Source organism: Salarias fasciatus, chromosome 7 (assembly GCF_902148845.1).
Source record: "Salarias fasciatus chromosome 7, fSalaFa1.1, whole genome shotgun sequence".
In the NCBI taxonomy this organism is placed as follows: Eukaryota; Metazoa; Chordata; class Actinopteri; order Blenniiformes; family Blenniidae; genus Salarias; species Salarias fasciatus.
Genome location: NC_043751.1, coordinates 26,300,586 through 26,317,290, shown reverse-complemented (window position 1 = coordinate 26,317,290; position 16,705 = coordinate 26,300,586). Strand labels below are relative to the sequence as shown.

At 41.2% G+C, this 16,705-nt stretch overlaps 1 protein-coding gene across 1 annotated transcript in view; it reads right to left on the bottom strand.

Moving 5' to 3' along the window:
- Positions 1-12,995, bottom strand: part of btbd11b (BTB (POZ) domain containing 11b) — a 78,366-nt gene extending 65,371 nt beyond the window's left edge. Inside the window, exon 1 of the mRNA XM_030095541.1 lies at positions 11,855-12,995. Within this exon, the coding sequence (XP_029951401.1) occupies positions 11,855-12,707 (853 nt within the window). The 5' untranslated portion in view covers positions 12,708-12,995. The remainder of the gene's footprint in view (positions 1-11,854) is intronic.
- Positions 12,996-16,705: the final 3,710 nt, after the last annotated feature.

The following is a 16,705-nucleotide window of genomic DNA, read 5'->3' as shown; positions in this document are numbered from 1 at the left end:
GCTTCCTTTTATTGATTAGATAAATATGGAATCTTCTAGAGGAGGAATGTTAAACATCAGGCCCGTAAGACATTGAAATTGACTTAACGTTGAGATTATAGTCTTTTATGCTCAGAATTGTTCGGCTTTGTGAAAATATAGACATTTTCTTGTACACCACAGCAAACAAAAAGTTTAGAGTTCGAAACTAAAGGTCATGATGGAGCTATTTAGTTCAGCCCACTCAAGATGACACTGGGCTGTGACTCCTGAACTAAAACGTTATTGGCGTCTCTACTCTCGTGGATCGTTTTCCCAACCTTTTTACCTTGAAGATCACCCACAACGTCTGAGAAATGCACTCCTCCGAAAACATTACAGACACTCCCCAAGGAGCTTTCCAAATAAACGCAATTAGCATTTTCTACTCTAGATTCTAAAACATATTATTATGGTTTTGTTTGACATGTGCATTTCTAATTCAGCTCTGATTGGGGGTCCAGGACCCAAGTTTTGGCTTCCACTACTTTACATCCTCAGGCTGATTATTGGATGTCAAGTCAATTATGTTACTGCAACTTTCCACATGTATAATGATGCTTTTCAATGTCGCGCTACCAGAGGACAGAGTGTTGGATCAGAAACATATTTTTTTAATGCTTTTTGCATCGTTTTTACTGTTTTTCTGTTTTCATGAACAGAAAAAAAAAAACAATATCTGAGAAACACACTATACTTTGGATGATTAAATGACAACTAAAGTATTCAGTATACACAATATAAACTAATAGCATGGGATGGAAAAGTTCTCTTGTTTAAATTGTAATTTGCTATTTACTCCAGGATGTAGAATGAAACACTTTAATTACCGAGAGTCTGTTAAACTCCATACCATTTCCAGCGTATGTTCTCTCACCAGGCATCCAATTATTGCATGAAAAGATGAGTTTTGAGGTTGAAACTCTTTTCGTCTTCAATGAAACACATTCAGACACATCGAGAGGATTGTAATTTTAAGAAATATGGGAAAACAGTTGCGGATTCACAGAATCGCTAAGTCTGCAGACGAGAGCTGCTTGAAGAAAAAAGCGAACTTGGGGGTTGATATAATCGAGTCTGGCAGTATTCTCTCAGATTTTAAGGGTCCAGACTTGATTTTGATCCCGAAACGACTGAGCAGCATGTGAAAATTTCAGTAATAACCAAAGAGACAACAAAACTGATAAGCACTAATCAGCACGAGTATATCCATCGACCCAGGGATAACTGCCTACTTCTTGTCCAAGTACATGCTTAATCCCCGAGAACATTGATCTCGATAGCAAACTGCATTTATTCCTGCCACATCAACCATATCTTTGCTTTGAATAAGTTGCATTCAGAGATATTATGTGTAAAGCACACCTGGCAGAAGACAGACTTTGGATGCAAGACAAGCTCAAATCCTCAAAATCAGCTGGGAAATTCCAAACATGTTTGTATCATCAAGGGCTCCATGTTCTGCAGACAAGGATTTGTGAAAATCCGGAGGAAGATGAGCCGCTCAAAACATTTTACTCCCTTTGAGAAATCCTCTGTAAATTCACTCTAACATGATAAACATGATAAATGAGGTGGTTGCACCGTGTCTTATTTCCTGTTTACACAATGTTTTTAAGTGGAAAAAGAGAAGTTTCATTGCAATTTGGGGTCTTTTTAAATGACAACGATGCTCGGAGTCACTGAAAATCGAACTTCTCAAAAACACTCCGACTCTGTTTCCATGGAAAATGCAACTTTTTTAAAACCATCAGCTGCCGTATCCATGTAGACAGAAGAAACGCTGCTACTGCACATCTGCACCGTGGCCGTACTGGATTGGATGTTAGATATTCCTTTATTTTTCCCACAATGGTGAAACTGAGTGACAGATGAAGCAAACAGTGAACATTTCTCCTGCTCATGCAGCGTAATGCATGTAGATGGACAATAACAACAATCCAGAGTGTCACGACTCCCCGTCCATCTTCTCCGGTGGAACACGGGTGAGACTATCATTAGCTTTGCTTTAATGAAGCATGAAAACAAGGAAAACAGCAAACAGCCTCTTTATATAATGTATTTAATAGACAAAACAAACTGTTCACCCCCTTATTCCTTTGTTTACGCTAAACTACCATTGCATTATCCAGAGGTGTACTTTGAAACAGCACAGGAATAAAGGAGGATTTTTTTTTTAATTATTATTACAATCTAAAAATTGTGCTGCTAAAATAAATTCCTATAATGAGCCGCTCATAATCCACCTGCTGGTGTGTGTTGTTTGCGTAGGCGGTTCTTGTTTTGCCCTGTTATTAACCTCGCTATGGACAAAAACCTGTCCGGGGTGAGCCCCTCTGTTCGCCGTGTGTTCCTGGGATTGGCTCCACCCTCCTGTGATCCCAGTCTGGATGAAGTGGGTGTAGAAAGTCAGTATGAAGAGTTTTAGCATTTACATTTACATTTTTTCATATCTTTTTTTTTTTTTTTAATAAATAAATAATTGCCACAACCATGGGCTGCTTTGAACCTGTATAAATGAAGATGACAACAGGGTTGCAGGTTCAAACCCCCATCTTCATAGTTACTACAAGATGACAAAGAAGCAGTTTACTGATCTCAAACTCAAACATTTTAATCATATTTCACTTGCAGGGTTGTGCTTTAATAAATCAGACACAAAAGGGCACAGTGTCTTATTGTGTTCGATTGTGGGGTGAGCTGGAAGAAGACTTCAAAAATTGTCCCTTAATGGAAAAAGTCAGTGGATCCAATTATTATAAGAACAAAGATAATCGCATTTTACTCCAACGGAAAAAAAAAAAAGAAGAATTGACCGTATTAGAAAAATGTCAAACGAAATGTATTCACGTTTCACCATCCTCAGCGCTCACTATCCTTGATCCACATTTAGAACAAACAGCAGGAAAACCCAGAGCTCATTTATGGGTGACTCCATTCATCCCAAAGGACTAATCTCATCCTTTTTAAAATAGGTCTCAGTAGGTGCTCCGGGCAGATGCGAGTTCCTCCTCACACTGATTCACGCTCTGCCTCTATGTGGTTAAATTGGAGGGAATCCGCAAGCGATCATGATTGGAGTCATCTGCTGAGGAGGACCGCAAACACCCGGAGGAAGCTGATTGTCACTGCAGATGGCTTCATTACTGATCAGCAGTTCTGTTGCAGGCAGGTCATCTGACTGGCATGACGACAGAGAGTGTGTGAGCGCCGTACTACCTGTTACCTGCTCTGGTCAAGATACTGAGTGGCACTGTGTGTTTGCGATAAATGTAAAAGTATTGTGCTAAAAGGTAAAAGTTATCAGCTTTGAGGGAAGTGATTAAGGATGCAAAAACTATTTTTAAATGTTTAAGCAACAATCGAATGAATGTCAACAAATAATGTACAGGTGTACTTTGTGCTTTTTATATTGAACAATTAGTTTACTTCATGTAATTTTTTTAAAAAAGAGTAAACTTTTCCTTCACTTTGAAATTTCTGCAATTCGCCTGGCAGAGGGCCAGATTGGAGCCTCTTTTGGGCTGGTTTTGGCCAATGGGCCTTATGTTTGACATCCACAGTTCACAAATTTCAAGGTTTTCTTTCAAAGAAAACACTGATTTTGTAACAAATGTCTCAAGAGGAGCAGATACAACACAACAAAGAGACCCAAGCTGAGATATCAGTAATGCTGCAATGAAAGCTCGCTGCCTCGTTGCTGTCAAACTTGTCTCAAAGTCATGGTGCCAAGATGAATTTGGAAAAACAAGCATAATGCAACAGCTATAGGAGACATTTTTTGGACATTTCACTGTGTTTTGGAACAGAAAGTGGCATCACGTATATTTTGCACCACATAGAAAATTTTCGCTTGAATTTAGACATCACTATGGTACTATTTTACTGGTGCAGTAAACTGGAAATGAAATTTTGAGTGTGTAGTCCCTGAAATAAAATGTCTACCCCACCACACAACTTGATCTGATTTACACTAATCACATTCATCATTTTGTTTTTAATAATGTTATATGCTGCCAGCTGCAGCTAAATATTGTCTCTGCTTCTGAAACGGCGGTACATTCAGTTCCACTTTATTCTATATCTCCGTTCTGCCTCCATGTGTGCTTCCTGCACCACTTCGCTAGTCTGTACAGTCTACCATTGTGCAGTTATCAAACAGATTACTATTGATATTCACGCTCATGATTCCCGTTCATCACACTAATAAGCATGATAATCCATATTTTATGACGGGATCCTGCGGGATAATAAATTAAAGTGAGATAGTGTTATCTGAAAACCAATGACGGTTTAAAAAGATCAAACTGTTTCACATTCCTGAAATATGAAATATGCTATTAATATAATGTAGTGTCTATTGTACAGATGGAAACAGTAATGTTTGAAATCAGCTGTCAGCACCTGGCTGGTCAGAGGTTTATGAACGGGGCTGCTGTCATGAATGTGGGTCTATTTACGAGTGTTGTGTAAATATCTTGGAATTTGATTCTGGGTTCAGCAGTGACTCTCGACATGTCTCGACACGCAGCCTTCTCTATCACACATATCACTTCTCCTAATGGTGACAAGACAATTCCTCCGAGCTCTGCTCAGCTCACATCAAAGGGGACAAAAACAGGTTCAGAGCTTGTATTCCACGACCGGCTTCAGACTTCCCAGCCAGCCTGGCTCTTATTTAAACGGGATCATTTCCCTCGATGCAACAAAAGGGGTTTCAGAGGTAGAAAAATAGGTTTGAAAAAAAAAAAAAAAAAAACGTGTTGGATACTGATGCTTCACACGACTAATCCACTTGCTGGTACTTGTTTGCTCAGACTTTCTTCCTGCTATATTAAGGAGGAGACACTGCTTGTCTGGGTCTCATCTGTCACCCACAGCCTCTCTTATGGATTTTCCTGTTTTGATCCTTGCCATCTGTGCCTCTTCCTCTCGCTTGCTCTCTTTGTTTTTGTTCCAACGTCGACAACGTGAACAATTCATTCTTGCTTCACTGCTTCAGAGAAATGGTTAACTCTCGTGGTCTAGTAATGGGCTACTTCATTGCATATCTGTTGTAACTTCGATCTAATTCAAAATACTGACAAAGATAAACCTTCCATCTGTGCTTTGGGGGGGAAAAAAGTCACCCAAGTATTGAGTTCAGAGAGAAGCGGATTTCTCGAATAAAGCCACTTAACCTTCCCTCATAATGCTGAAGCCTTTCTACTGATAGCAAACAGAAAGCTGGACCCATTGTGCAAGGAAGTGATTTTAAAGCAATAACTGGACACTTTCTAGGCTGAGATCGTCAGGGCTATAACAGAGTAAATCTCATTTTGGTGGGAAAAGGTCAAGCATAAAAATGAGAAAGATTATTTCGAGCTGCAGCGGCATCAGCGATCTCAAGTGGTATTAGCCTGTGACTCTGAGGTTTGCAACCTTGAGGTTATTTATGAGTATAGATTTGATTTGACCGAACTGTGATCTGCTTGTTTGTTTATTTCATGAAAAAAAAAAAAAAAATCACATCAAGGCACATTTTTATCAAGGTTACACTAAATAATCACTGAGCATATCCTGAAATCAGAACACAACGAGGCGAGTAACACTGTGCGATGGAAAGATTTTCATTGCCTGCAAACCGCCGAGGTGCATCAGAAAGACGAATAACCACAGAGGAAAAAAGAAAGACATCCAAACTATCGCAGACGCTGCCAGCTGGGTGCAGAATTAACTGTATTCTATCACTTGTCTTCTCTTAATCAACTGAAGTAAACTTGGCCGGAGCTCTCATCCGTCGTACCAGACTCCATGTCACATCAGCATTCCTCATTCCCCCAGAAAACTCACAATTAATACCAGATCTGCTCCCTGCTCTGTGTGTGTGTGAGTATGTGTGTGTGGGTGTGTGTGTGTGTCCTGCTCTGCCTGCTGCTGACTTGTATGCCTGACCGTGTGCTGCTGTGTAAGGGTTTCCCTTGCACAGATATGTTATATCTCACATCCAGACATAATGAGGACTGGTCTCCACCGGTACGGAGTGGTACGGCTGCAGACCGCAGCCATTCCTGTCTGCCTGCCTGCCGTCGCTACAGCATGTGTGCGCCAGGCACCGAGCTCACACAGCAATGAGTACGATTGGACCAGGAACAAAAGACCTGAGTGGAGAGCGACCCGCAGTTATTCACCACCAAAGCAACGCTCAGCGACGGCAGCGAAGTGTGACTTTTAGAATAACACACGTCGCACCCTGAAGTGGTCCAGGGGCTTCAGTGCTGTAATCTACCAGCTTTCTCGAAAATCTGCCTTTACACTGTGTGATTTTCGATATTTTCTGTGCTGCCTATGGACACGGCTTCATGAGGATTTTTTTTTCCTTTGTGAACAGCGTGCATTAAGGGCATTGAGTGTGCAAAAGTGAAAAAAGAACAATGACACAGAGCAGCAAACCAGTTGTTCAAATTACCTGAAATTACCCTTCAGCAGTGTTGGATTTCAAATGCTTCAGGCAACAGCTCCACAAAAGACGCAAGGCATTGCTGCATTGAATTTCTATTGACGCGACAGATAATTTGCTGCTTATGACGACTACGAGACTTAAACCTTGCTATGAAAAGCAACACTAAGTTGTGAAGCTGTAATAAATTACTGGCGTACTTTGGGAGAGAAAGGGATCGTCTGTACCAGAGGTCTGCAGCTCCTGTGGAGAGGCCCTCTGAAGCTTTCAGAATATGCCATGTAAATAAACATTTGTTTTCATTCGTATTTTATTTGCATTCCACACTGATTTTCAAAAATGGTCGAATTGCTAAATAAAGCAAAACAGCTGTCAGCCAAAGCATTGAGGAAAATAAAAAATAAAAAAGGGAAAATGAGAAGAAGAAGAAGAAGAAAGGAAAAAAATCAGAAAAAAAGAAAAGAAAGAAAAAAAGGAAAAGAAAAATAAATGAAAAAGGTTCCAAGGAAAAAGAGAAAAAAGAACAACTAAAAGAAATCAAAGGAAATGTGGAAGGAAAAAAAATCAGAACAAAAAGAAAATAGTTTGCCAAGAGATGAAGTTTACGCAAACCATATAGCTATAAACAGTTGAAAAGCTAAAAAGGCAAAACTGAGATGTATAAAATGGGAAAAAAAAAACCTTTGAAAATGGTCACAATAACTAAAAATGTAATAAAACATATCTAAACAGCACCTGTGACACTTCAATAATGCAGCCTCACTTTACTGTCAATTCTTAAAAATGTGTCTGTACTGAAACGAAAACTTGAAACTTTGTCATGTACACTAATCAACCTAACACTCAGAGTAACCATCAAAGTCCATGCATGGGGAGAACATGCAAACTAACCAGAGAAAGGCCCCAAGCTTGAAACAAAGCTTTGTTAAACTGGAACAGATCCCAGCTGAAAAATGGTCACAGCAGCCCACAACGTGGACAGGAAACCAGCCTATCAAAGCTTAAAGAGACAACCTTAGAGCCACCAATGAACATTAACTGGATATACTTGGACTGTGAGAGAAAACCAAGCACAGGAACAACATGCAAACTCCAAACAAGCACAGACTCAAGCCACTACTACAATAGCACTGCCCCCGGAAGCACCTGGATTACAGACTGTAGCTTATTTTCCTTTATTCATTGTTCTTTCATGCAGTACTGCCTGGAATTATCATTTAGCATTCATTGATGTTGTGAATGTGTCACTGCAGACTTTGCTCACACATCAAACCGTTCTGAAGCGCTGGTTTTGTAAACTTTCACAGTTTTAAATGCAGGCTTCACTCTCCCACTTCGCTTTGGTTTGGTTTTCAAAACCTTCTAAGAGAACTATTTTGTCACTTTGTCAAATAGTAAATAACAAGCTGTGTCTCTGTGCAGTTTAGTTGGGCTGCCACAAAGAGTGGAAGTACAAAAGCTTTGTTTTAATTAAAACATCTGTCAAGTTCAAAGGGGATGGAACTTTTACAGTGTTGAGAGTGAACCAGAACAGTCAATTTACAGACCAGAGAACACATGTTTTAAATCCACCATTCAGTTGAAAGTAACTGCAGAGTTTTATGGGAATCTGTTTTAGGAAAAGGATGATCAGAATAGCTTTGCATCTTATTCAAATCTATATTATCCAGATTTACTCATATTTCCTTATATAGCTGCACTGTTATACTCCATTCTGTTCATGTATGTGTGTCCCAATGGAGACCAGAGAAAGCACAAAGTACAAGCTATACAAGCGTCGCTAAGCTTCCGTGAATTACTTTAGGGTGAATTATTCCTCTAAATTTTTAACAAAGCGGCTCTGCCCAGACTTGAAAGTCATCTCACACCTAAAGCGCGATGATCAAGCCGTCCTCGGGGCGGTACGTATCCCCGGGCAGCAGGTATCGTGTTCCATAAGACATTTTCTGTGACATACACACGTCGTTAAGTAAATCAAAGAATCACTGTGTCCAGGGTCTGGAGGGAGCCATAAGAAATATCCCACCGTATGGAGTAGCTTCCTGTTCAGACAGGATACCACAGCCGAAAAAGGGAAACCCAACACCCACCTGCAAATAACACTGAGTCAGACTTGGTGAGAGGAGCCCCTGACATCTTGATGTGTGTGTGTGTGTGCATGTGTGTGTGTGTGTGTGTGAGTGGGAGGCCTGCCATATGCTGGATGTGCCAACGCAGAACTGCAAGCTGCAGTAGGTAAGAACACACTTTACAACACGGGATAATTATGGATCTCGTGTTGTGGGCCTTTTGACGTATCAATTCCCAAATGAACAAAGAAAACACTCTGTTACCTTGTTTTAATTTACAAAGTGAAGACCTGCATGGTATATAATATATATTTCAAACAGAACATGGAACTGAAAGCATTGAGCCTCACATCAGGGTGCATGTTTTGCATATATGAGGTCCGTGGATCGATCCCCAGCTTGATCTGTGACGGACTGGAGACCTGTCCAGGGCGGATCATGCTCTCGCCCATAGCTGGGATTGGCTCGAGCGCCCCGCCACCCTGAACAGGACAGCTTGCTGTTCAAACAGTCATTAGAAGTAATATTTTCAGAAGTAATTATTTGGTTTTGTACACATTTTCATCTTGTACTGTGCACTCTGCACCACAATTTAAAGGTTATGATGGCAGAATTTTACAAATCCAGCCCACTCAAGATGAAACTGGGCTGTATGTGACCCCTGAACTACAACAGCATAGACATATTTTATTAATCCCAGGGGTTAAAGGTTTTGATAGCTACACACAAAAAAGAACACTAAATAAGTGAAGCAGAAGTTCAACTATCAATATGGCGGACCTAAAATGTGTTTGACACCCCCTCAATTAACGCAACTCCGAAGTATCAGATGGAAACTAAATATTCATAAAGTAGCCACCTTATTGAATTGATAGCTCAGGAATGGAAATCAGCTTTGTGAGAAGAGATGCAATAAAGATATCCATAAAGGTTTTCTCACAAAGTCGGGTCATCGGCTTTAGCATAATGTGGAATAATCACCTCAATTACTCTCACTTGGCAGCGAACGACACAGAGAGAGGATGGAGTGACAAGCAGATTCCATTTGGCAGGCGGCGGCTCTGTTAAGGTCAACCCACCTGCCTGGATATTTGAACATTTTTGGTTTTCGGAAACAACAAATAAGGAGGCATGAGTTTGACTTTCTCTATCACTGCACATTTTTATTATGTTATTATTATATATTATTACATCCAACCAACCGCACGAGTGGTTCTGTTGCAGACAGAGAATAAGACGCTATAACATGAACAATGGGATTACAAAGACATTCGTGTGGATAGACCACCAGGTTGGATTGCTGCTACAGGTGACTGAACTATAAAACTACCAAGTCTTAGGAGAATATGGACAGAATCATGACGCTCTGGTGGCCGGCAATGTTGTTATTGTCCATCTCGTCATGTATGTTCAGACGTACTACTTCCTACGGCCATGGTGCGCAGCAGCAGCAGCAGCAGCAGCATTTCTACCGTCTACACTGGAATAGCGCCCGAGTGTTTCCAGAAAGTTACGTTTTCGCCCATTTACACGACCAGAGTCAAACCATTTCAAGCCATTTTGTAAATTGTATTTTCAGTGGCTCCACGGACCGTTTTCGTGCGAATGGACACCCAAAATGGAACGAAAATGTATCATTTTCCCTGGAAGACATCGTCATGCAGACATCTAGGCATGTTTTTTTCTCTTTGGCTACTCAACACATTACCATGTCTAGTTAGTCACTAACTTTGTGTGTCTTTTTGAACTGCAATGTTAAATCAAGAACCATTCAATCAAAATGACAATAATTGCAATGATTACTCAGGTGATAATTCACATTGGACTCACCTTTAATGCAATCACTTCCACATTACACATAATCACTGGTATTTTCATCCCAGTAATTTAATAATTACAGCCTCACTTTTCACCTAATCAGCTGCACAACACTGCAGTGCACCGCTTCAACATCACACACTGTCACTTCTGTAGCCTTGAGCCGTCATGTCAATATTTCATACGCTCCAGACATTTTACTTGCAACGCATTCTATTCACTGGTCCAATGCACCAGTGAACACTCACCACACCTCCTTCACAGTTGGAGCTTTACTGCATGCCAAGTGCCCTGAGTGTGCGAAATGACTGAATACTGATATCCAGTACTGTACCAGTAAGTGCCCATACTCTAAACTCAATCTCTGAAGTCAATGTGGCAAATCTTAGTATGTTTTTTTTTTTTCTCCACTATGCGCCTCTGCATTTTTGAACTACTGGGAAATGAAGGAATAAATCAGCACTGCTGAAAAAATATGGACATATTGGTGGGGCAGAATAAGCAGCTGGAGGTTCAGAGCGTTGTACAATTGTATACACTGACCTGAAAAAGGGCTTTAAAATGAAGAGGTAAAGAAAATACAGGAACCAATCAGATGTCCGAGGACTCTGCGGGTGATTCATCAATATGGTCACTGAGTCTTTCCAACTCTGACTCTCTCTCTCTATCTTTCCCTCTGTTTCACCCTGTCTCTCAGCTTTATTCACATCACTCTACATAATGCATGATAGCACATACGTCCCCAAAGGCCTTTTTATTACGTAAACCTGTTGCAAGATGAGCTACAGCAGCACTTTTACCACATCCATCAAAACAGGGGCCAGCATGTGTTCCCAGCGCTTTCTGATGTATTAACGGTGAAGTGGCAGAGAAGTCTGAACACAATTAGACTTGTTCTTTGATCTCAGCTTCTTTCAAAGCAAACACAAAAAAAATTACTCCTGTCACTTGGAAAGTCAGTGTCTATAAACAACCAGGGAGGTACTGAGTGCCTTACAGAATCAAAAACCAAAGACTGGAATAAAATTCACCTCTGGATGGAAACCTGCAGGGGAAGCCTCTTCCAGTGAAATCTGTCAGACTGAATCAACTAACCCCAAAGAGCACTGGTGTCGTTCTCATTTTGTGCTTTAACAAAACAACACAATATGAAAGAAAAAAACATATTATAGAACAACAAAAGAGGAAGCCGGGAGAGGATCGCTCTCTTTCTCTCTCTCTTTTCTTGATCTCTTCATTCAGTTGTCACCTGCCTGCACCTTCTGCAGCATCACACTGATGGCTGAAATTCACTATGAAAGAAGAAAGGGGGCTGCAGTATATCTGGCAACAAGTGAATCAGACTGAATCTGGGACTCAATAAATCCATTCACGCTGCTGATGGTGCTTCTATTCAAACGTGAGAAGAATCAGCCTGTGAGTGGATAACTGTTGTGGGAATGGTGTGCACACAACGATGCGGAGGAGAGACCCTGTTGCGCCGCTTTGCAGCAGTTTGCTCTGAACTCACCGCCTGCATTCTTCCCGCAGATGAGGTGCTGACAGCTCTGCAGAGAGCCCCATATCTCCGCATCCCCGTTGACGGCCTGCTCCAGGATCTCCACAGTCAACTTGGGGATTCCGTTATCCCGCTCCAGCAGCGCATTGCGCAGCACCCGCGCGTACACCTCTCGGAAGAGGCTCTCCATGCACGCCGCCAGGTAGATGGACGCGTGCTCGTGGATCCTGACGGCCACCCTGCTGTCGACCATCCACCTGAAGAACTTGCCCACGCTGAAGATGAGCCCGCAGCGCACCGACTTGCCGCGGCTGAACTTGTCCTCCTCCGTGCTCATGTTGTACAGGGACAAGGCACTGAGGGCCGCGCCGATGCAGTTCACCGACACGCTCCACGACAGGACCATCTTTATGGCACTTTGGATCTCGTATTTGGTGCATTTGGCGTAGCGCAAACTGAGCCGCTGCGCCTCCTTGGCCACCCTGACCAGGGCCCGGCTGACCAGCACGGAGAGCCGGAGCAGGACGTCCTGCGGGGGGGTCGGGAGGCTCATCTCCTCGTCCTTGTTCAGCGCGCTCGCCACTTCCCCGAGGCTCCACGGCACATCCTCAAGCTCGGGTAGTTTCGCGCACTGCCCGGTGCACTCCAGGATCTCGGCGTCTTCGACCAGGACCGTGTTGACAGTGTCCAGACTGTTGTGTCGACTGTGCATCGAGTCGGTTAGATGCCAGTAAGTCCCCCCATGTGCCTCCGAGCAGCACAGCGACGCACTGGAAGACCTGAAGGAGTCGGCGGCTCCACCATAACCCGAATCTAGCGTCAAATCCTCCAGGGTCCTCGCCGCTGACTTGCTACTCCTTGCCATAACTGCACTTCATAGTGTAAAAAAAAAAAGAAAGAAAAGAAAAAAAGAAGGGCTGGTGGGAAAAGTGGAGGAAAACCCAGGCGACGGTGCAGTTTGGAGACGCGCGCGTCCTGCGCAACCAAATGATACGGCGCGTCTTCGCGAAAGTCCTCCCAGGGCTGTAGTATAAAGTTAAAGAGTAGTATTTGACTGGAGAGCATCAACAGTCTCTGCTGTAGCAGTGCGGTCCTGACAGATGGAGGCGGGACCAAACCGGGAACAGCTGTCAGCCAATGGATTCCCACCGAAAGACAGGAAAGAGTTTTAATTGGATCCATTTAGAGTCAGAAAAAAGACACTCACAGCCCTCCTGGTGAAATATTACTAAAATGAAGACAAACAAAAAAAGAAAAAAAAAAACATTGAGCGGATTGTTTCCTTTGAGTACCTGTGGATTGCTGCATTTACCAAAGTCTGGAAAATCTGCAGAAATCACGTGAAAATGCTTAATACAGGAAGTGAAATGCAGCAATCTGAAATTGCAGAGGAAAAACAAATCCCATAATTTAGGAGCCTTAGTTTTGTGATGTTTCGAGGACAAGCTCGCCAGAGGATTTGGCTTTTGAGATATTTTCTGAGGGCCTATGTCTGATCGTAACATGACTCAAGATCATTAATAATAGATCGCATGCATAATGTATCCTTCTCTCTTGGTCTAGAGGAGAACTCAATGAAAAGATCTAAATTACTTTCAAGGTCACTGGCAGGGATCAGTCATTAGGGCTAATCCATCTTATATTTATTCAGTTTTGTTTACTTCTATGAGCACAATGCGCATGATACTTGGAGCACCTGAACAAACTGCATGGTGTCTTTTCACTGGACAGGAACAAGATATTTAATGTACATTTAGCCTGTGTAAAATTGGCAATCCGTCTATCTTAGTTAAACCACGCCAGAGCAAATGACTGTGAACATGCAGACTGACTGGATATAAGAAGTAGGCCCGGTAGTTATAGATTATAATTAGTTAATGCATTACAAGCTCTAACTGAGGTGCAGTACACACAGCTGCTGTTCAACTGCATTCCAGAGCAACAGTGAACCCTGGTGTTGTGCAATCATATTTCAACTTAGTTTTTGTCACTGAAATTACTTAGTGGCACACAATAACAGTGCACATCAAGACCTCTGTGCATTGAAAATTCCTCAAGAATGACATTATTGTCCAGATCTCAGCAGTTGAGATAACGATGACATTAAGGCCTTGTGGTGCCCAGATGTGACTTCATTCAAAGCAGCCTTGTAAAGACATTTATTTAATTTACACGAGTTTAGAAATGATGCCTGCACATATGTAAATCCACTCATTCACTTTTAATTTATTTGACTTATTTTCAGCAAATCAGTAATACATTAACATCACAAAAGTCTTGCACATGAACAAATCCAATAACACCCCTAGTGTGAGGCGTGTCCAAATAATTTACAAAATGTGATCCAAAAGTATTGCACACCTAATCTCAGAACTTTGACAGAATTTTGCCATCTTGCCATTCAGCTCATTGAGAATATGTGATGAAACTGTACATTTTTGCGAAATTAATAGAAAAAATAAACAATCTCAATATGAAGTCAATTTAAATGATATCTTGTGGTGCAAAAATACAGTGAAACATTGTAAAAGCACGACTACAACTATAAGAGAAGTGTTTTCAAACTCAGCCCGATTGCCTGAACGTTGACCAGCGAGGTTGCTGCCTTTCATGATAGCATCACTGACATCTCAGCTCAGGTCACAATAAAGAAATTTGTTTAGAAAAAAAATCAGTTTTCTTTGAAATTTTTACCACTTGCTTGGTGGTTTGGTTGGCCTGATTTGAGTCTCCTGTGGGCCAGTTTTGGCCCGCAAACCTTATGTTTGACACCCCTGATGCAGAGCATCTGTCTTATATGCAGTCTATTGAAGGTTTATCAAATTTGACCTGCATTGGCTTCGTGGTGTGTGTAATTAAACCTGCTGGTTCTCGATAAAACTCTCAGCAATCAGAGGCCACAATGTTTTTAATCAAAGAGGCTGTTTGGAAACAGACAAACAAGCTCCAATTGATGTTAAGCCACTTTTAATCATACATTTGATATTCAATTGCCTTGTTTTGTTTTTCATTACCTATGCTTTGTTGTTATATCTTTTAAAGAATCAAACAATCAATTTCCATTTTCACCAGGCAAGAATTTATGACATATTGTCATTTTGTTGATGATATAATGATCCTATTTTTATTTGTCGGCTTCAGGTCTCGAGCTGACCAGGTCTGTTGACAATCAGTCGTTGATTTAATTGTATACATATGTGAAAAATATGAATTTTCACAGATTTGATGCCTTAGTTTGAATACATTCAATGTGGAAATTGTTGAAAAAAATCTGGTTTAGGTGTATCTTAACTCCCTCCACGATGAGAACAGTTCAAGTGAATACAGATCCAGTGGCCACATTTACTGAGGTGAATTAACAACAGCAAGGTATGGTAAACTCTGGCTTAATAAATACACTTTAGTAGCAGCATTTAACATTTCGGTTGGATTTATGTAAGTGAGATAAATCAGTGTAATAGAATATATTGATGTTCTTCTTAATAAAAGAAACAGTTGTGTTGGATTTCCACTTGCCTTTTTTGACAGATCACCATATAACAGATCAGTGTCCAGATAAGCTGACTAATGATGAAATTACTTTTTAAACTCCATGGTTGAACATTAATTAAGAAGTACATCCAAGTGGGAGGAGTTTCTCCTAACCAGCTCAGGGAATTAGTTTGGGGTGTCGGATGGATGGATGGGTGGATGGATGGATGGATGGATGGATGGACCACACTGCATCGCTTATTGTGTGCTCCACACAATCTAAGCACATTGGAAGATTCTGATGCTTCCTTTTATTGTCATGCAAAATATGTGACAACTTAATCAATCAACTAACATAATGAGCGGTTCACTAAGGAATATCCTTTTTAAGGGAGACATTTTAATATGTCACATGAAGGAAGAGGATCAATTTAATGATGGCTTAAGTCAGTTTTGCTGCTGCAGCCTCAAGATAGCGGTATTGTGTGTGCTGTCTTACTGTCATGTTGGACTGAGACAAGCAGATAAAACACAGCATTCATTAATATTAGAAGTGACATTTGTATTATTTATAACAAGAGTCAAGTAGCTGTGCTGTGAGTTTAACTCTTTAGTGGATATAGTGCTACATATGTGAACACTGGAGCATGTACTTAATTCGTTGTGTGAAAACATGTAATTGCAACTGCAGACTGTAATTACAATGTATTGTGACTGTGGCACTAGACTCAGTGACTGGCTGGATGTTCAGACTGTAAAGGTCAAGCAAGTCCAGAACAAAGAAAGTAAGACAGTATCTGCTATGTGCAATAAAAACATCTTCCTCCCATTGAACCCTTTTTTGTCTGTTCCTTGGCAGCCGTACGCATGAAGGATTCATGCATAAAAACCCGAAAAGCAGTCAAACAACACATCTCAGACTAAACAAGAAAACTGCGAGGAGGAGAGAAGTCAGCAAAACATTGTATAATCCTTGCTGAATATGCTGTTTTGATAGAAATGTGAAGCATACTTTCAAGGAGAGAGTTAAGAAAGGTGGGGATTCTTGGGCAGTTTAGTCTCATAACGCCGTATATAGTGTCATGACTGGGTGAGACTGCCTCTATCTCCAAGTATCAGGCAGCTCTTTGCCTTTCTAAAAGGTTCCATATATAATATTCTCTCTTATCTTAAGTGGCGGTACCCTTCTTCATAATACTAGCCCTTTTTCCAGTCTCAAACATGACAGTGAAAAAGTCTGACGTGTGTTGATTATTCCAGTCATCTCAGTAAGAAGGAAAACCTGGCAATAACACCTAAGAAAGAAAGATCTGACATGATGCTGGTGCATTTACGGCTAAATATGGTTTTGCAGCTAACCTTGAAGGTCACTGATAGTCAGACAATTTAATG